Source organism: Mytilus edulis, chromosome 3 (assembly GCF_963676685.1).
Source record: "Mytilus edulis chromosome 3, xbMytEdul2.2, whole genome shotgun sequence".
Taxonomy (NCBI): Eukaryota; Metazoa; Mollusca; class Bivalvia; order Mytilida; family Mytilidae; genus Mytilus; species Mytilus edulis.
The window spans coordinates 92083225-92104998 of NC_092346.1; the positions used below are offsets into that span (position 1 = coordinate 92083225).

The 21774-nt window shown below is 34.3% G+C and overlaps 1 protein-coding gene across 1 annotated transcript; it reads left to right on the forward strand.

The window, feature by feature from the left end:
• Nucleotides 1-871: 871 nt before the first annotated feature.
• LOC139515501 (GTPase IMAP family member 9-like) lies at nucleotides 872-1351 on the forward strand. Its single transcript, XM_071305076.1, has one exon. It carries the CDS (start codon nucleotides 872-874, stop codon nucleotides 1349-1351), a length of 480 nt encoding a protein of 159 aa, XP_071161177.1.
• Nucleotides 1352-21774: the final 20423 nt, after the last annotated feature.

The following is a 21774-nucleotide window of genomic DNA, read 5'->3' on the forward strand; positions in this document are numbered from 1 at the left end:
GTATCTTATGTAATTGTCATTGAGAATATGCAAGCTTTTAGTAAAAAATGTAACACATACATAAAACATACAATTACACGAAAACACATTTTGCCAACATAAGTCATGAAACATATATTTCTGAAACTTTGTAATCATTGTCCTCTACAAAAAAAGACACGTTCTGGCCTATTTATTGTTGTTCTTTATGCATTGGTGAATTTAAAAGTAGATTTTACTTCATTAAGATTTATCTTAAAATTTGTACAAGTTAAAACCATTTTTAAGCAATATTTTGTACAGGTTATAACATGTATGAGGTACTTTTGTACATGTTATAACTTGTATTTTTGCAGTATACAAGTTATAACATGTACAATATTTTTGTACATGTTATAACCTGTACAAAATTGCAACTTGTACACGACATATATACGACTCAAATATCAATCAGTACAAACACATACATTTTTGTACCTAATAGAAATCAAATGGTATATATTTCTAAATAGTTTTAATACAAAAGCATATCTTTAGATTCATTCACTTCTTCTATTTGCAAGGAAACAATTAACAAGTAAGGGAAGAATGTATTTTTTACTTTTCATACAGTTTGATCGAAATATTAGGAGTTTTATTTGATATTGAAAAATAATGATGAAACTTGTTTTTTTCTCTGAGTATATTGATTCATTTGCTTATATTGTTTTGACCTTGCAGAATTAGGATAGCTGTAGTTGGTAAACCCGGGGTTGGAAAAAGTGCATTAGGAAATACACTGATCGGAAGAAGAGAATTTGAGTCGCTTGTTAGAGAAGATCTTAGTTCTGGACCAGTTATAAGTAAAGTAGCAGATGCGTCTAACTGCGGTAGACGTATCAAAGTGAGCGACATGCCCGGGGTTACAGAATCACAAGGAGAAATCAAAAAAGCATTCGAAAACGGAATGAAAGAACTCTCACCTGGACCTACTGCAATACTTATTGTCGTCTCACCTCTCCGTTTCACTGATAAGGGCAACAAATTTTTTCAGGATTTGCAAAATTTGTTTACCCACGAATCATTCCTTCATTTTGCAATTCTTGTTATGGTACGAAGAAATGAATTAACTACAGGAAATGATGGTGATCTAATGGATATAAAATATTTTATGGAAACAATGGCATCACCTGAGCTTCAAAATCTGTATAAGCAGTGCGGCAAAAGAATTGTAGCTGTTGAGAATCTTTGTTCAACTTCAAAAAAACAGGAGTATGCATCTGAAGTATTTGCAGCTATAGATAAGCTTGGTGGAGGATATTTCAGTAACACATATCTTGAAATTAGTAGTTTGAGAAAACAGGTAGAGAAACGTACATGCGACATTTCATAAAATATCGTTAAAATTACATGCATCATATGCGAAATAACCTTCATTGTTTATGTTTTTGATATATTTCAGATTTAGAATCCACCTTTGAATAATACATGTATATATTCAGACGTCGTTCATGTAATGTGTAGTTTATCCGATGGAGAAAGTCTATTGAATAGTTGTAACATTTTGAAACAGCTGCTATTAAAAAAAAACATAGTCATTCATAGTAAACTGATGGGCTACACAAGTTTTTTTTGCTTTATTTCAATTGCAACTTTTGTAAATTTAATGTATAATCATAAATTGTATTATTCTTTATTGTCTAAAGAAAATTTGCATTTCGAAAAGTGAATTTGATGACGAAATATTCATTATTTAAATCATGTGGCTTCCGCCTAAACCATGGACGTGTCACCTTCAAATGCAATGTCAGCCTGTAACCAACGCCAAAAGGATAATCAGATAGGTCAACCATTTTTTGGAATGTTTTGAGGTCTATGTGTTCCTTCTGTTTTTGCCTCTGTCCTTTACATAACAGTGCGTTATGGCAATTGAGTGTTTTACAATTGATGAAATCAAGATTGACGTGGCGTGGTCACAACATTTTGATCTGGTCATGGATGACCAACAACAAATCCCCGTCTGCCTTTGCCGTTATTGTAAGTTTCTGTCTGGAAACAGCACGTTCCCGTACCCCTTCCTGCAATATTGATATGGCCTCATTCAGAATTTCCTTGCTTAGTCTCGGCAATATATAGATGCAAAATTGTTTTAATGATTTAGATGTTAGTTTAGTAGAAATTGAATGATTTTTTTCACAAAAAGAAAAAAAAACCAACCGTAAAAACATCAATTATTTGGTTTCAATTTTCGTTTGGTAGAATTCGTGACACCTCAAAACTCCGGTATTTTCTTTAACCTCAGGAAAGTCAGATATTGGGGTTTCTAACGTCACAGAACCTAAATTGGACCGCATACCCAAATTGCACCTGTTTAAAATCATATCAACGGAAATCTTACGATTTTTCATAGAGTCATAACAATTTGATTTGTTATTTTATATGACACTATAATAGATAAACAATGGATATGGAGTATCCATCCATGACACAGAATCATTTCATTGGCTTATTCTTATTTCGCCTTAGCTGTCAAATTTTATATATAAAATTAATCCCAGTTTGCCTTAGTGCAAATTTTCAGGTAAACAAGAATTAACTAAGGCGGAATGGGAGCTTCTGTAAACAATGTAATTAAGTTATGTTTTGTTTGTATTGCAATTAGTTGATATTTATCTCCTTTTTTCCCTGCCTTATGAGGGGCGTATGACATTTGCGCCGATTTTGAAAATTTTCATTCTTTCATTTGCGCCGATTTCATTTTTTCATTTGCGCCGATTTTATATTTGCTCAGATTTACAGGTAAGTTAATATTTGTACATATACTGTACTATACCATTGATAAAATCTGGTTATAATTGTTGTTCATTTATGTTTAAATTACTTTTGATTCATATTGTTCTGGAACTTCGTTGTAACACGATGGACATATTACACACTGAAACGAGCCGAGGAGTCAATTCTTTGGTCATCGACGGTAATACATATAGGAAGGTTAGTGTCTTGAAACATAACAACATATCTTTCAAATGTTCCATGAATCGTGTAAAGCATAGTCACCACGGATTCTAGTGTCAAAAGCCAAGGCTCCGTGTTGAAGGCCGTACATTGACCTATAATGGTTTACTTTTATAAATTGTTATTTGGATGAAGAGTTGTCTCATTGGCACTCACACCACATCTTCCTATATCTATGTTATGATTGACAATTCATTACATTTATACAAATGGCTAATGGAAGAGGTCTAAAATGATAAAATAAGAATTACATGACTTGGATGGAGAGTTCTCTCATTTGCACTCATATCACATCTTCTTATATCTATTCACCTGTAATTTACCTTAAAAAAATCGGCGCAAATGAAAAAAATAATCGGCGCAAATGAAAGAAAAAATCGGTGCAAATGATATGCAGATCGGCGCAAATGCAAAACGCCGCTTATGAGACTTAGACTAACGGAATGGATAATGGTACTTGTAAATGATTGAACAGATAAATGAATAAATAATTATTATTAACCATGTTTCCCTAAAATATTACTGATTGAATTCTTTAAAAATAGGTGCCTTAGCAGACTTACACTGACGGAAGGGGTACCGATTCTTGTAAATAATTGCAAAAATTAATAAATGAATTAGTATTATTACCTGTATTTTACCTGAATTTACCTGTCAAAAATAATGTGCGCAAATGTAATTAAAAGCTGCGCGCAAACGTAATGATTTTTGCGCGCAAATGTAATGGCAATGCGCGCAAACGTAATGTACCGTCAAATATTACCATGAAATACTATTTAAAAGAAGATATATTTTTTTTATTTTTTGTTAAATTTTTTGTGTCCCACTTTTTTTTTAGTTATTCTTCTTTTTCTGAAATTGTATTTTTATTACTCGTGTGTAATATCTTTTAAAAAATAAAGACACATATCAAACTATCATAACAAACATTTTATTTCAATCAGCACTGAATTCAAAGCACAATGATATTATAATAGCATGAGAAAAAGCACTAATACATAAAACATGAGAAGTATTTCCATAAAGTTCATATTGTGAAATACAAGACACTGATTTACACATTTGAATGTTCAAAGTTCATTTAATTTCCAAGTTTGAGGATATAAGATGCTGCATCACCATACTGAATATAGCCTTTTGTACCATTGTATAGGGATTCCTTCAAAGTTGCGAATCTTTCTTCTGTGGTAGCATAGAATACACCAATGGAAACATGGCTGTGCCAACAAATGCATGAATGGTGAAATGCTGTCAAACATTGGTGGTGCTGTGTAGAAAGTTCCATCACAGTATACAGTGTCTGCAGTGCACAGTTGTCGTAGATTTTCTGCAGTTGTAAATATGAGTAGCGTGTTGATATCACCATCTTCAGCTTGTAGAAATGGTTCTCTACTTGTGGTTTGGCGAAATTTCCCTTCAAGTTGTATTCTTGGTCTAGTATTTGGTATGCCTGGGTACAGTTTGTGTCTGGTACGATAGAGTGATGATCTCTTACTTTCGAAGGTAGGCAGTTTTTGTGCAGTCTCCAGGATCTGGGCCTCCCATGGTGCATCTCTGAGTTTTGTAATTTCTTCATCGTAAATTGATGGTATAGGTGTAGCTTCTGATCTGCATCTAGATCTAACAGATTCTAATATCTTTCTACTATTGACTGATCCATGGTCTGGTAGGTGATTGTGTGGTTGGCCAATCTTTAAAGGGACATCATTTCTTGTGCATATTGTAGCATATTAATTTGGACCAAGCTTATAGAAGTCAAAGTGTACCATGTATTATCTGTAATATATTTAAATAAGTCTGTGGGAAAATTCATACAATTGATACTAAATAATGTTTAATTGTAGATTTTTTTCTTCTGAAATCACAATTTTTTAAATCATAAAAAGTGTCCTTTTATAAATAAATATTAAAATAATAATCCAGAGACAAAAATACCTAATTACTTGTTGTTTATATTGTTATAAAAACACAGAGGTTTAATTTGTTTATTTGATTTTTTCATCTAAATTCACATTCACAAAAAAATCAAAACAAACACACTAACAATCACACACACAAAAATAACCCAAAAAGAACAACGCTTTTATTGTTGATCTATATACCCAAGTCACTGTGAGGTTTTCTACACGGAGCAAACAAAATTCTCACCTCACTGCAAGTTTTAGATGGCCCCTAGCACAAGCTTGATATTTTGGATAGACTTTGTAATATTTGACACCACCTAATCGGGCCCCGTAAGAAAAGATAATAATGGAAAGTGAAAAACTGTTAAAATATGCGCATTTTTGGTCCCTCACGTTAAACATAAAAAAGTGTGAAAAGCATAGATAGTAGTTAATTTATATTAGAATCATTCATGATTTAGTAAAAAATTAAAAGCTATAAAGGGCCCAAAAACGACAAATTTACTGGGTTAAAACGTTCCTTAAAATAGGAACCAACCTTCACCCTTACCTGAAACAATATATATATATATTTTATTGTGAAACTACCCCTTTACAACGGGGGCAAGCGCCAGCGGGGTACTGACACCTGCGTCATCAAACATGCACATCATAGTATTTACAGACAACATTATAATTGTAGTAAAAATGATATAAGATACTTGCAAATGTCTTTATAAGTCTTATAAATACATTAACGCTAAAATATCATAATAAATTGGTTATTTCGTAAAAGTACATTACAGTGACAATTTCATATGCATAAATACTTAAAAATCTTTCATCCATCAAAGATTAAAAAAAAAAAAAAAATCAAACTTAAAACTAAAAACGTTCACACACAGTTCATGATATTATACATTGGAAATCTTATCAATTTGAAAAGAACGTTCATTCATTACGTCTACAAGGTATTTTTTAACGATCTTATCTAAACTATTACCTAAGTCTGGGGAATACAAGTAGCCCAGATCACCTATCATGAACTGTATTTGTGATAAGGGTGGCAACTCTGAAAAACAGATATCCATTTTTAAATTATCGAAGCATGCTTGTATGTTAGTACTTGTTCTTTTTCTGATAGCCGAGAAAAAAGGACAATCTAACATAACGTGAAAGATATTCTCAATCGCATTTGGGGAACATAGCTGACACTCATTATTTGTTGTCAGATTCATTCGTTGAAGCGTTGCATTTATAGGCAGACAATTCGTTCTTGCCAAAAATTTTAGCCTTGTTGAGCGGAAGTCGTCAACATTTGACAGATACGGCTGCTTACGACTAACAACCACAAAGGATTGGTACAAGTTTAGGCTACTCTTTTCTAAAATATTACATAGTTGAGTATTGGTCGTTTCGTTACCATAAAATTTATTAAAGGTGTTAACGTTTATGTTTCCATTTGCATAATGGTCAAGACCCGCAGTCTGTAAAATAGTTTCGATATATTTCCATTCATTCACATTTAACAGATATAATTTCATCTAGGATAATTTTAGACAGCCGATTATTGGGCAGATTTTTTAATCTAACGTAGTATGCAATTCTTTGTCTATCCATAAATCTGTTTATTGACTCCCACCCAAATTCAGCTAGGAGCGCACACTTAGGAATATTCATTTTTGTGTTTAAGATTATTTTCCCCACTTTATATTGAAAACTTTCTAGTAATTCTTTACATTTCTGGGATGACGGGAACCATACTGAACACCCATACGTCAGTGATGGTCGAATAGCCGATATCCACAGAGAATGTCCAAAATTCATACGGTTAAAATCCCCATGTTCACCTAAAATACGAATTGCATGATTTATTTTCCGTTGAAAATTTTCTTTCAGGTACTGTTCTATATGGTATGTAGATTTAAGGGATCTTGAAAAATATACGCCTAAATATTTGTATTCATTTACTTCTTCAATGAGATCGTTCCCCAGATACCATTTTTTATCTGAGTCTTTCTTTTTACCTGTAACCAGAACCTTCGACTTGGATGAATTAAACTTTAAGCTCCATTTTGAAACAGATTTATGCGCTATGTTTAAGAGAATTTGTAGCTCTTCTTCAGTGTTTCCTAATAGGACAATGTCATCAGCGAAAAGAAGGCAGTTTATTAATTCAGAAGCGATGTTAATACCTAAATTTGCCCCCTTCAGCATATCGCACAGGTCAGTCATTAAGACGGAAAAAAGTGTAGGAGATAGAACGCATCCTTGTTTAAGACCAAATTCTTGATCGAACCATTCAGACTCATAATTACCAAAAAGGACTTTATTGCTAACATTCTTATATAATGCCCGGAGGATCTTCCAGCATTTACCCTGGATACCCTTTTTCCATAGGAGATAGAACAGTCCATCCCGCCAAAATTTATCGAAAGCCGATGAAAGATCAAGGAAGGCAAGAAAAGTCTTTTCCTTCCTTGACTTTTTCATCGAACAAATTCCGTTAAGTGTAAAAATGTGATCCTCCACCCTCCTATCTTTTTGGAAAGCACCTTTGGTTTCCCCAAGTAACCCTTTATCTTCAATATATCCCATAAGATTACATTCAATTAGCTTACAGTATACCATATATACATTTGATGTTAGAGTTATACCTCTGTAGTTACTCAGAGAGTGTGTAGACCCACCTTTGTGTATGGGTATAATGATTCCTTTATGCCATTCATCTGGGATTATTTCTAGATCTGTAATTTTTGTAAAAATATGCACAAGGGAGTTCAACAGGATGTCCCCACCATATTTAAGGAATTCGTTAGGAATGCCATCAGTACCACAGGCTTTTCCAGATTTGAGACTTTTCAAAGTCTGTGAAATTTTATTTTCGTCGAAAGTAACCGATAGGGGAGAATCTGATATTAATATATTTTCGTCAATATTTGTAATAAGGTTTTTAACATCTTTTTCAAGTTCATCATTTTCATTTTGAAAGGAACCTATCGAGCTAAAATGCTTGGAAAGGGCATTATTTATCTCATCCGTATCCGTTAATATTTTATCCGAATCATGTGGATCGTTAAGCTCTATAGGACCTGTATCGGTTCGTTTTATTTTAAGAAAATTCCAAAAACCTTTCATCTTATTTTTTGCATTTATACATTTATCATTAAACTGTCGGATTTTGGCTGATCGTTCTTTCCGTTTGATAGCCTCTTGTACTTGGGATTTCCGATTAAAATAAATTTCTTTAAGTCTTTTGCCAATTTCGTCATCATGCGCATGATATTTGTTATGGGTGCGGTTTAATCTATTGGCATTGCGGCGTTGTTTTAAAAGATAATCAAGTTCTTTATCCCAAAAGTCTTTGTAATTTTTTACGGGTTTGGCTTTACCGATAGCTAACAATGCAGATTTTTCTACCGCATTTTTCCATTAATCCCAGAGTTGGTTTACATCGTTTATTTTGTCACTTTCTTTAGTAAATTTGCTCATATTTTCATTAAGTTTTTTTCTGGAAGAGGGTCCAGTCTGTTTTATCGTTTATTTTCCAAACGCATTTTTCATTTTGTGTCTTTTTCTGTACAATAGGTTTACAAATTAGAGTTAATCTTATCAAAACATGGTCACTGTGCAAGTCGAACCTGCCTGAATCGTCTATTACAACACTAGAGACATTCTCTGACTAGCTCTTTGTCAGAAATACGTAATCTATTGCCCCCTCTGATTATTAAGAATGCGCGTGAAATGACCCGTACAGCAATTCATTTATTTGCTACTATCATTTGACTTGCGTCAATGAACTGTAATAAGCGAGATCCGTTATATGACGGTAAACGACATAGTTTATTTTTACCTGTATGTTCGCAAACACCAACGCAACGCCCGTTGAAATCGCCCATGAGTAGTATTTCATATCCCATGGCATTTAAACGAGACGTTTCGTCTAGTAATTGGAACATTAATTCATCAGTGTGAGATTTATTTGTTCCGTCGTTCGGAAAATAAACTACACCTATTGCCGTTTTCACGTTATTTATTCGCGTTAAAGTCCAAAGCCGTTCATATAAATCTGATTTGCTATCAAGCAAATTTTCATCAAGCAATGGTAAATGCGACTTCAGACAAATACCTATGCCTCCTTTTTCTTTACTACCTTGTCGCGTTTTTCCGACCCAACAATAAGATGTATCTAAGTTAGGTGGTCGACTGTTATTTTTCAAAAATGTCTCAACCAAACCAAAAATACCAACATTATTATATTTTAAATGTTTGTTAACTTCATGTATTTTTGACGTCATACCGAGTGGTCTTACCATACGAGCGACGACTAGTTTTCTTTCCGCGTTTATGTTTACGAGATTTTATTGCATGCATTTTCTTACTTTTATCTATAGGATCTATCTTTTCAGAGTTGCCAACCTCTTCGGCACTCTCTTCTTGGCCAGTAACCTAAAATCTACATACCTTGGCCTTATGGCCGGGTTCATTACAATTATGACAAACAACATAAGTACCATGCCTACAGACAGAAGTCGTATGGTTAGATTCGCCACAATACCAAAAAAAAATTGGATAAAGTTAATGTTTCTCTTGAATCAAAACTTAAAATTTTGATACTGGTTGAGCTAGCAACGGAGTTACCACATGACGAAATACTGCGGTTTCTGAAAAGAAAGAAAATCAACATAAGAAAAAAAGACATATTTCTCCGATCTATGCTACGGCGAAGACAGCATGTTTGGCAGTTTGATTTTTAAAAATGTCTGTTAAAAGAGAAATATGGGTTAAACAACGAACCACTGAAATAGTTTTGCCGCTATACGTGCGCATACGTTATTTTCGATTCAATCGTACTAGTTTAAACCGATCTCTGTGTTCACATTTAACTGTTTAAAGTAAGATCGGTTTAATTTAGATCTATTAAAACTAAACTATATCTCTTGGTGTTTTAGTTTAGACCGATTGAAGATCGACTCAAAGCGTTCACATTGGCCCTTAAACCGATCTTGACGTAAGTGAACCGGTCTAGTTTAAATCGATAAAAATGTCTTAGTGTGAACGGGTTCTAAGATCAGAAGATAGCTTTTGATTTATCAAATGGGCATAATCTCAATATCAGTGATCAGACAGGAACAGGTAAATCCTTTCTTATCAAATATGTTATGAAGGACCACCGTGAAAATCATAGAAATGTATCCATAGTTTGTTCGACGGGTATATTAGCATCCACCCTCTACGATGATTTGGATGGAAGGCATCTTAATGACAAAACTGTACACCCAGTTCAATCAGGTGAACGTTTTGTGTCTGTAAAACAAGTTTAAATGGTTAGCGCTTAAACATTCAACAAAATTGAGGTACTTTGCAGAAAAAATAGAGATTTTAAAATCCTAAATACTTTGGAGGGATACAAGTAATTATGTCGTGTGACTTTTATTAAATACCTCCTGTTCATAAGACATAAGACATAAAGCTTTATTTATAGTCGGTATAAGTGTAGCAATTACAAACAAGAGCTTTTAAAACCGACATAACAACAAGTAAAACAAAGCATACATATCGAGTCATGCACACAAAATTAAACATATGAAGCAAGAGTTCATACTAGTATATAAACATGCAGCACAAAAATTATTTAAGCATCTTACAAGCTAAACACATACTAGTACATGCGATAACGAGATAAAAACACAAAAGCACAAATAAAATGATTTGCACATAAAAAGCACATTAAAAGCATATAAAGTTTCTAAACTTAGCACAAAGCAGCAGAAGCACTATAGTTAAGATAACAAAATAAATTTGCCATGCTGAAAATAAAGCAACAAACCAAAAATAATGAACAGAAATTAACAGTGTTTACAGGCAAAACATTGGCATGAGCTGCCAGACCAAGATCAAAAGCAACAGGCCTTGATACCATAAGTGCAAAATTTTTAAAGATGTCTTCTCATGCTATTTCACTACCACTTTGTCATATTTTAATTTGAGTATCAAAAAATGTATTTTTCCATCCTCATTTAAACTGGCAAAAGTCATACCAGTTTATAAGAACAAAGGCTCAAAACAGGATGTTTTTAATTATAGACCAATAATTTGCAATTTTACCACTCATTTCTAAAATCCTTGAAAAACATGTGAAAACACACTTAGTAAAATATCTTAATAAATTAGAATGCAGTCAGGCTTTCGTGCAAACCATTCTTGTCAAACTGCTTTAACAGCTTTAATAGATAAATGGCTTAAAGCCATTGATGATGGCGATCTTGTTGGAGCAGTATTTCTAGATCTAGCAAAAGCCTTTGATCTTCTCAATCATGAACTGCTTATTCAAAAATTAAACAAATACAAATTAGCTTATACTTCATTACGTTGGTTTACATCATATTTGGCTGACAGATATCAGAAAGTATCTATTTCAAATACATTATCAGACGTACAAAAACAAAAAACGGGTGTACCTCAAGGATCCGTATTAGGACCGGTGTTGTTTTTAATTTTCATTAATGATCTTCCTTTGTCTAATCCTAATCATAACACCGATTTATTTGCTGATGATAGCACCATATCAGTCATTGGACAAAACAAAAGTTGCATCAGTCAAAAACTTAATACAGTTTTACAAGATATTTTTCGCTGGTGTGATGACAATAAAATGGCTGTAAATGTATCTAAAACGAAAGCTATATGCATTGGATCTAAACAAAAGCTTTCCGTTACATCAAATGAAAACATTAATCTTGCTTTAAATGGACAACAAATTATAGAAAGTACATGTGAAAAAGTTCTAGGTGTTTTTATTGATGCATCTCTATCTTGGTCAACTCATATCGATTATATTATCAAAAAAGTTAACTCTTCTTTAGCTTTACTAAAAAGGATAAAGAAATATTTAAATCATAAAGCTAGACAAATGTACTATAACGCTTACGTTTTACCTCACTTATTTTATTGTTGTTCAATATGGGGAAACTGTAATAACTTTTTATTAGATAGTTTACTAAAACTGCAAAAAAGGGCAGCAAGAATAATTTTAGACGAACATGATTACACCAAACCTTCAAGAGAATTATTTCACGAATGTAACATTGTGCCAATCACACAAAGAATACTTTATCACAAATCATTACTAATGTAGAAGGCAAAACATGGCTTAGCTCCAGAATATATGTCAAGTCTTATTGTATCAGCTTCTGCAAACCAAAAATATGATACGAGATTTTCATCCTCAGATAATTTTATTATTCCAAAACCAAATACAGAGTTGTATAAGTCTAGTTTCTCGTACATGGACCAAAAGTTTCGAATGCTCTTCCTAATTCAATAAAAAAATCAAATACAGTATCCGAATTTAAACATAAATACAAATCTATGTACTTTTAACATTACCATCATATTTTTACTGTAATGCCATATCATAATTGTTTATTGTATTTTAAATTGTACATAATCTTTATTTACCATTAGTATTGATGCATTGTTTATTTGTAATGTAATTATTATTGTATTAAGAGAGCCTTATTGAAAATTGTTGTAATCCAAATGAGTTACTCTCTCTAAATAAAGATATTATTATTATTATTATTATTATCTTATCAAGTTCTTGAATTGATTTAAAGATGATTGCTTACGAAGCTCATCCGGCAGCTCATTCCAAAGCCTAGCACCCGCATACCTGAAAGATTGTAGACCACAACAGTTGTTCTTACATGTGGTAGACCTGCTGTATTCTGGTATTTGAAAGAGTAAGTGTTTTCCTTTAAATGTATCAAATCATGGAGATATACAGGACAATATTTATAATTTTGAAAACTTCAATCGCCAAAGATCGCATTCTTATTATTTTTAAAGATGGTAATTTTGATATTTTCAACTATAATGAAATACAACAGTTGCAAGACGAACATAAAACATATAAAGCTAGTGATGAAGGTTTTTTTTTTTTTTTTTTTTTTTTTTTTTTTATCTTTATTCAATTATTCAACATTCATATACAATAGATATATTACATATTACACAAAAATATCACAAGACAATGTTTTAAGTGTAATGACATATATAATCAACAGAATAATCAGAAATTAAATGTGATGACGCCTTCAGTTTCTTGTACCACAATTTTATTCTTAAGAAATTGTTTCTCAAAAACCTTTCTTATATATATATCAGTCAGGGGCGTTACGTAAACAAGTAACTTTTTTTAGTTACTTATATAGGTAATTTTTGTTTTTAAAACATATAAAATTACCCAATAGAGTTATTTTTAATTTCAATAGAAGCAAGGACTTAATGTAGTTTTCATGAATTTTTACATCGTAAAATATATTTTGGACAACATTATTATAGAATATTGTAAGTTTCTTCTTTATTAACATTATTTATATTTATCACGTAAATGATACAAAAAAATGTAACACAAGTACACGAGATGTACAAGAGAGTATTTTATTACGCTATAAGTATATGATTTTATAATCTACGGTTTATTTGCCACGGTAGAATTGTATTGTTAATTTGCGTACATTACTATTTGATTATTGTCATGAATAGTCTATAATTTATAAATGACGGCTTATTAAGTGAAAGACAGAAAAGTGTTTCCATTTATATAAAGTAATAGTTTTGTAGTAAATAGTTTTTACCAAGTACAAATATGAATGAGTAAAGAATATTTGTTACGTTGTATATTTTTATAATTAGAGTCGGAGTATTTATATTCGTATTTTGGTTTCAGGACTCCATGTAATGTAATTATGTAGTCTAAGAGCACATAGTTGTGTGATGTTTATATGATGTGTAACTCGAATAATTCAAGCCCTTACCGTGTCCGATTTTCTCCAACACGAGGGGTTAATGTAGCCTTCGTAGATCAGCGGAATATAACGACTGAATTATTCGGGTTATATCATGTGCCGTTAACCGTATCAGTACAACTCACTCCACAAGTGGTAAGAGTATATTTGTTTATAGTTTAGCATTGTTTATATTGTATTGTAAACATGACTTACCTCCCGTTAATTTGGAGCTTTGAACAAATCGATAATATTGACATCATTAGTCTTTATGATTATTATATTTGCAACTTTATGATTTTGTATGATTTTATGTAGTTGTCTATTATACGTATTATATATTTTAATGAAGTTGTTATTAATAAATGTAGATATAACATTTATTATATACCGTTTGTAAGGTAAACCAGTATTTAATACAAATACAAAGATACACGCGTAACTTACATACCGACCGTGCAAGGGCTGTATAGCCAGTCAAGGTCGTTAAAAACTTCCATTTGTTGAAATTACATATTACATTCCTATTTAATGTAAAGTCAAAGGTCAAGCATTTGTACTAGTACACGTGACACCCGATGATAATTTCATAGAATGTAAACATTGAACATTTACTACTTGCAATACATTTAACTTGCTACTTAGTTAATAACAGTTAACTATACTATTTATTATTATTCTGTACTATATAACCTGTGATATTCATAAAAGTATATATATTTATGTTATATGAAATAGCTTGTTATTTATATATGTTGTATTGCTATTTCAGACTTGATTTTATCTACTGGTACAAATAAAGCATCAGAACCCTAAGCTCTTGTTAGTGTTATTCGTTATCATAGAAAACCACCTACTACAAATGGCGCCCACGTTTCGTTGGGTTGATGGCACATACTAGATTTTTGTGGAGATCCAGATGTGATGTCAGTGATCACCATTAGATGTCTCGAGTCTATGTTTACAGTGACCATGTGTGTTTGTTTACGTCCGTTATGGTACCATGTGATGAACTTTACCACGTGCTTATGTTTACTAATATTCCGACCCATGTGATCATCGTCCACGTGCGTTTGTTTACAGTTTACCGGATGACTTGATAGTACCGGATGTTACTTATAGTAACTTGACTTTTTGTTTTTTCACTTTTGGAAAACTGAACTTGTATTATTCTACATTGTGAAATATTGTGATTTAATTATACTTTTGTGGAACAGTGTAATTATTGGAATAGTTTTCTAGTTTAAGGTAGGACATATGTCTTTACATTATATACTGTATACCACTTTGAAACATTGAAACTAAGCATAGTACACTTGAAACATTTACACTCAGAATTTATTTTGAAATTTTGCATCCACTTTTTGGACTTTAATTTTTTTTTGACGTCCAACATGTTGACCTTTTCATACTTAAACATTTATACACATTAAAAAATTTTGTAATTTTTTTCCCCCAAGACTTACTTGGATACGGACTTAGTCTGTCAGAGGACATGTACACTTATATTATTTAGGCATTCATTGATGGTGTACATGTACTACTGATAGTGATAAACATACTTTTTAGATTACAGTAGCATAGCTACATAGTATATAGCATACACTTTTATATTTTAAATTTATTTTTCGGTATACAGTTGTAGTGTATTGTACTTACATTGAACTATAACCCACATGGTATAGGTCAATGCTCAGTTGAACTTAGCAATTATAACACACATTATGATTTATGTGTAGCAGTGCTAGTTGGTATTAGATACACAGTATATATATCGTTTTACAAATGTACTTTGTTTAATGACTTGGTACTTAAGTTAATATGAATTAAAATGTATTATCATATTATTTACATATGAGACATTCACTGAGTTAGATAGTATCTAGATTTTGAGATTGTAGATAGACATTGTTGATTATTTTTTAGTATTGATTAAAAATTTGCATTTGATCATTTAGTGTGTTGGTGTTGACACTTATTAGATTTGTGCATTATTATTGAACTTGAATTAGGGTGAATGAATTAAAAGTTTATAGGTACACAACATCGTTCGCCATGTATGACCAACCGAATGAGCCATGTTAAAACGCCATGTATGACCAACCCTACAACACTTACGACACTTATAATCCACAGTACTATCCACCACGCAGAAAACGTCGTCGTCACCGAAGACGCAACAGGCAACGTCCATACTGGGACCAGATAGAAGCTGAATACCAACCTGCTCCTACTTCGACTCATGTATCTCAACCATCCAGAGAACCTGTTGTTATATGCTATAGATGTGGACAACCAGGCCACTATGCCTTTGCCTGCAGAGTTAGACTTGATCACTCCAGGAAAGCTTGTAACTTTCAGCAGATGAACACTGAAGCTAAGATGTACCAACAACGACAGTCATCAGGTGATACAGAAGGATTACTTGGTAGCCCCAATGAAGTTACAGTAGTCATCAATGGACTTCAAGCATCAGCACTACTAGATACTGGTTCTACAGTTAGCACAGTTAGTCAGTCATTCCATCGGCAGTACCTTGCTGACAGTCCTATTCAGACATTCAACCAGATACTTAACATTGAGTGTGCAGATGGTCAGAACATGCCATACCTTGGTTACATCTTAGCAGATTTACAGTTACCAGGTACATCTACATCAGCAGATCCTCAGCAATGTTTACTGTTAGTCGTTCCAGACAGTTCTTACAACCAGCTAGTACCACTTCTACTGGGAACCAACGTTTTGACAGCAGCTATGACTGATGTAAAGCAACGATACGGGTCACATTTTCTACAAACAGCAGATCTACATACACCTTGGTATATTACGTTTAGATGTCTCCTACTTAGAGATAAGGAACTGCAGAAGAGATGCAACAGACTTGCCATCATTAAGAGTGCTGAAGGAAAGACAATCCGTATACCACCTAACACAGATGTCGTTTTACAGGGATACATGGACCATGAACTACCATACCATCCAGTTTGTGGACTCTTACAGTCAACTGATAGAGCAGCAATACCATCAGACTTAGATATAGCTCCATCACTAGTATCATATCAGTATCAAAACAACAGCATCATACCAGTACACATTAGCAATGTAACTACCAGAACAGTGACAGTTTCGCCAAATGCTATCCTTTGCGAACTTCAGCCTGTTTCAGTCACCGACATTGATGTACCAGACACCTGCGAACAAGATGCATGGAATGAATCTACATTTCCAGACACACTTACTGATGATCAACTACGTAAAGCCAGAGAATTACTTCATCAATTCAGAGATGTATTCAGCACTTCAGATACTGATATAGGCCACATCACCGCCGTACAGCACAAGATGGAACGGATAGATGAAACACCATTCAAACAACGACACCGGCGTATTCCACCTGTCTTATTCGACGAAGTTAGAACTCATCTTCAGCAACTTCTTACTGCTGGGATCATTCGTCGTTCACATTCGCCTTGGTCATCGAATGTTGTATTGGTTAGGAAGAAAGACAACAAGCTCAGAATGTGTGTGGACTATAGACAATTGAACCAGCTGACAATTAAAGACTCATATGCTCTTCCTAGAAGCGAAGAAATCCTTGACGCCTTGGGAGGAAATAACTACTATACAGTAATGGACATGAAGAGTGGTTATCACCAAGTAGAGGTTGAAGAGACACACAAGGCTATAACAGCGTTTACAGTCGGCCCTCTTGGTCTCTACGAGTTTAACAGACTTCCGTTTGGCCTCGTAAACAGTCCAGCAACTTACCAACGCCTCATGGAACAGATACTTGGAGATCTTCACCTAGATATATGCTTTATATACCTTGACGACCTGATAATATTTTCTGAGACGTATGAAGAACATCTTGAAAGACTACAGATGGTACTACAACGACTTAGAGAACACAACTTGAAACTTTCGCCCAAGAAATGTGCATTATTCAAAGATAAAGTCAAGTACATCGGTCACATAGTCTCTAAAGATGGTATTTCACCTGATCCAGATAAATTAGAAAAAGTCATCAACTGGCCTCGACCCACAATGCCAGAAGAAGTACGTAGATTCCTTGATTTCGACGGTTATTACCGCAAGTTTGTCAAAGACTTCTCTAGATAGCAAGATCGCTCACAGACTTGATGCCTGCACCAAAGAAGTCCAGTAAGCGAAAACCTAAGAAGCCAACAGTTACATCATGGGTTTGGGACAAGCCACAAGAAGATGCCTTCCAGAAGCTCAAAAGTCAACTAGCGATGCCACCTGTTCTTGATAGCCGACCGTGCAAGGGCTGTATAGCCAGTCAAGGTCGTTAAAAACTGCCATTTGTTGACCTGTTCTTGGTTATCCACGTCACAAGGAACCTTTTGAACTTCATACAGACGCATCTATGCTTGGTCTTGGAGCAATATTGTACAATCACAAGAAGGAAAGAAAAGAGCCATAGCCTATGCCAGCAAGACTGAGAGGAACTACCCAGTCCATAAATTAGAATTCCTTGCTCTGAAATGGTCAGTAACAGAGAAATTTCATGATTACCTTTATGGCAACACATTTACCGTGGTTACAGACAACAACCCACTTACTTACGTCTTAACAACAACAAAGCTAGACGCCACTGGTCATAGTTGGATAGCTAGTTTGTCATCTTACAACTTTAACATCGTCTATCGACCTGGTGCCAACAACGCTGATGCAGATGCACTTTCCAGACTTTCAGAACTACTTGGTCGTACCAACACCTCCAACATTAGTACAGATTCTGTGAAAGCCATTTGTCAGTTACAACATGCACAACCATATGTTCAGACGTTATCGATGACAACATCTAAAGCCACTGACTTACTTACCATCACAACATCCAGTTAACATCAAGATGGAACAGAATCAAGATACTTACCTTAAAGATTGGATATATCGGGTTGATGAACATCGCAAGCCACGAAAAGAACAGTTAGAACGTTCATCGTGGAACACTTGGTTTATTAACAACTACGACAAATTGAAAATGGTTGATGGTGTACTCTACCGTGTTATCCACGACAATGGGGAACAACATAAACAACTTGTACTACCTGAAGTCTGCATTTCCAAAGTATTAACAGCATTACATGATGAGATGGGACATCAAGGCAGAGACAAAACAGTATCATTGGTTAGAGATAGTTTTGTTTGGTTTGGAATGAATCGAGACGTTGACAACTGGATATCGAACTGCGACAGATGTATACGACGAAAGCAACCAGCAAGTCACAGAGCACCACTCATTAGTATCGAGACAACACAACCTCTCGAGTTAGTATGTATGGACTATCTCTCACTTGAAAGATCTACTGTAACAGGTGGATTTGAGAACATATTAGTGATAACAGACCATTTCACAAGATATGCCTTGGCAATACCAACAAGAAACCAGACAGCCAAAACAACTGCAGATGCATTCTTCAACAACTTTGTCGTCCACTATGGTTTGCCAGAAAGAATACATTCCGATCAAGGTGCCAACTTCGGATCCAAAATCATCAAGGAATTATGCAACATCACTGGTATGACGAAGTCACGAACAACCCCATATCATCCAATGGGCAATGGCATCACTGAACGTTTCAACAGGACATTACTTGGTATGCTTGGAACACAAGAGAACGTCCAGAAGAAAGATTGTAAGTCGCATGTTGCTGGTCTTGTTCATGCTTACAATTGCACTCGTCAAACATCAACTGGATTCTCTTCTTACTATCTGATGTTTGGGAGACAACCAAAGCTACCTATCGACATCGCCTTTGGAATTGGAGATGAAGCTGAACCTACTACTACAACTAAGTATGCAGAAGAAATGCAAGAAAGACTTCGTAAGGCATATGACACAGCAACAAGAAACATCTTTGCTGCCCAGAAACGACAGAAGACACACTACGACCAGAAAGTAAAAGGAGCTGTGCTGAAACCGGGAGATAGAGTTTTAGTCAAGACTCTAGCTTTTGATGGAAAGCACAAGTTAGCAGATAGGTGGGAAGATGACCCGTACCGTATACTTAGTCAGCCTAATTATGGAATACCAGTGTACGTGGTTCAGAAAGAGAATAAATAAGGAAGAAAGAGGACTCTACTTAGGAATCTGTTCTTGCCTATCGGAGATCTGCCCAAAGATATTATTGATAGAGAAAAGAAACGTCCTGCGCCCAGGCAAAGAAGAAAGAAACAGCATGAGGAACCGGCGAAATCTGAAGGGAACAGTGAGAACAGGATCACTGATGAAGTATCAGATGAGGAGTCGGAGCAGGAGTATGGATTTATGATACTTGAACAGGATACACAGGACAACACTAACAGTGATGTACCAGTTGTGGACCTACAAGAAGAAGGAACTCTCGGTATCACTGGTGACGGCCATGCTGGAGCTGAGAGTAGTGATCAGCAGGGAACTGGTTTAGGATGGGACGCTCTTCCTGTGGACATTATTAGAGCTGCAGAACCAAACCCTGTGAGTGATCAGGAATATGAACAAGCGACTGCTCAGACTACTGAAGAAAACACTTCTGATGAGAGTGCACCAACAGACTTGTCACTAGAGGAGGCAGAGGATCCCACCATAGCTCCAGAGCAACAAAGAAGAAGACGTATATTGCCGACACCACCACGAGACCCACCAGTATCAACTAGACCTCAGAGGAACAGGAAACCACCGAAATACCTTGAGGACTATGTTGTATCCAAGCAGGCTACTACTATCCAACAGCCGGATTGGTTAATGAGGATTCACTGGTTGGAGTCTGAAGCAAGAAAAGGAAGATTTAAAGGCTTGGAGAGGGAGTTGTCCAGAACCATCCTCGACATCATGCGAAGCAACAACTAGTGATTAATGGCTTGCCGAGGACGTCAACCTTCAGTGAAGGGGGAAACAGACTGGAATGACGTGGAAGTCATTTTCCTTCAGCGGGGAGAATGTAGCAGAGTGATTTTTATGATCATTTTATATATTGTAAAAATCATCTCTTTAATTACTATATTTATTATAAAGCTTAATTACATATTTTGAATACTGTACTTGCAAACCTTACTTTTATGTATAATAATATTCACGTTATTTTCTATGAATATTCATTAGGGACTTACTTGAATTGTTGTATTTGATTGGCTGTTAATATTTCGCGGTCAAGTTTTAATTTCCTTTGTTTTGTACCTGTACATTTCCACGGGACGATAGCCATGACAGTCCATTGAATTTATGTCTGTTTATCTTGACCACATAGTTTACCTGTAAACCTTATATTTTTTGGACAACATTATATATTGTAAGTTACTTCTTTATTAACATTATTTATATTTTTCACGTAAATGATATTCTAGTAAGAATAAAAGTTTCTATTTGTTTTGTAACGTTCTCCTCATATCGCATGTATGTAACACAAGTACACGAGATGTACAAGAGAGTATTTTATTACGCTATAAGTATATGATTTTATAATCTACGGTTTATTTGCCACGGTAGAATTGTATTGTTAATTTGCGTACATTACTATTTGATTATTGTCATGAATAGTCTACATTTTATAAATGACGGCTTATTAAGTGAAAGACAGAAAAGTGTTTCCTTAATAGTTATCCCATAAGGACGCGGTGTGTCAGTGTAAGATCACCCCGATGGCCGGAGGCCAGAGGGTGATCTAACACTGACACACCAAGTCCGACTGGAGCTGGGATGTAAATTTATATAAAGTAATAGTTTTGTAGTAAATAGTTTTTACCAAGTACAAATATGAATGAGTAAAGAATATTTGTTACGTTGTATATTTTTATAATTAGAGTCCGAGTATTTATGTTCGTATTTTGGTTTCAGGACTCCATGTAATGTAATTATGTAGAGCACATGATTGTGTGATGTTTATATGATGTGCCGTTAACCGTATCAGTACAACTCACTCCACAAGTGATAAGAGTATATTTGTTTATAGTTAAGCATTGTTTATATTGTATTGTAAACATGACTTACCTCCCGTTAATTTGGAGCTTTTAACAAATCGATAATATTGACATCATTGTATTATTTATAATAAACAAATATAGTTGTGAAAATAAATAATCAGTCCCTTGCTTTAATGAAAATGAAAAATCAGTGCAGAAAATAG

What these genes read in the sequence shown, in the direction of transcription:
- LOC139515501 (XM_071305076.1), top strand. Translation starts at nt 872, where the DNA reads ATGCCCGGGGTTACAGAATCACAAGGAGAAATCAAAAAAGCATTCGAA.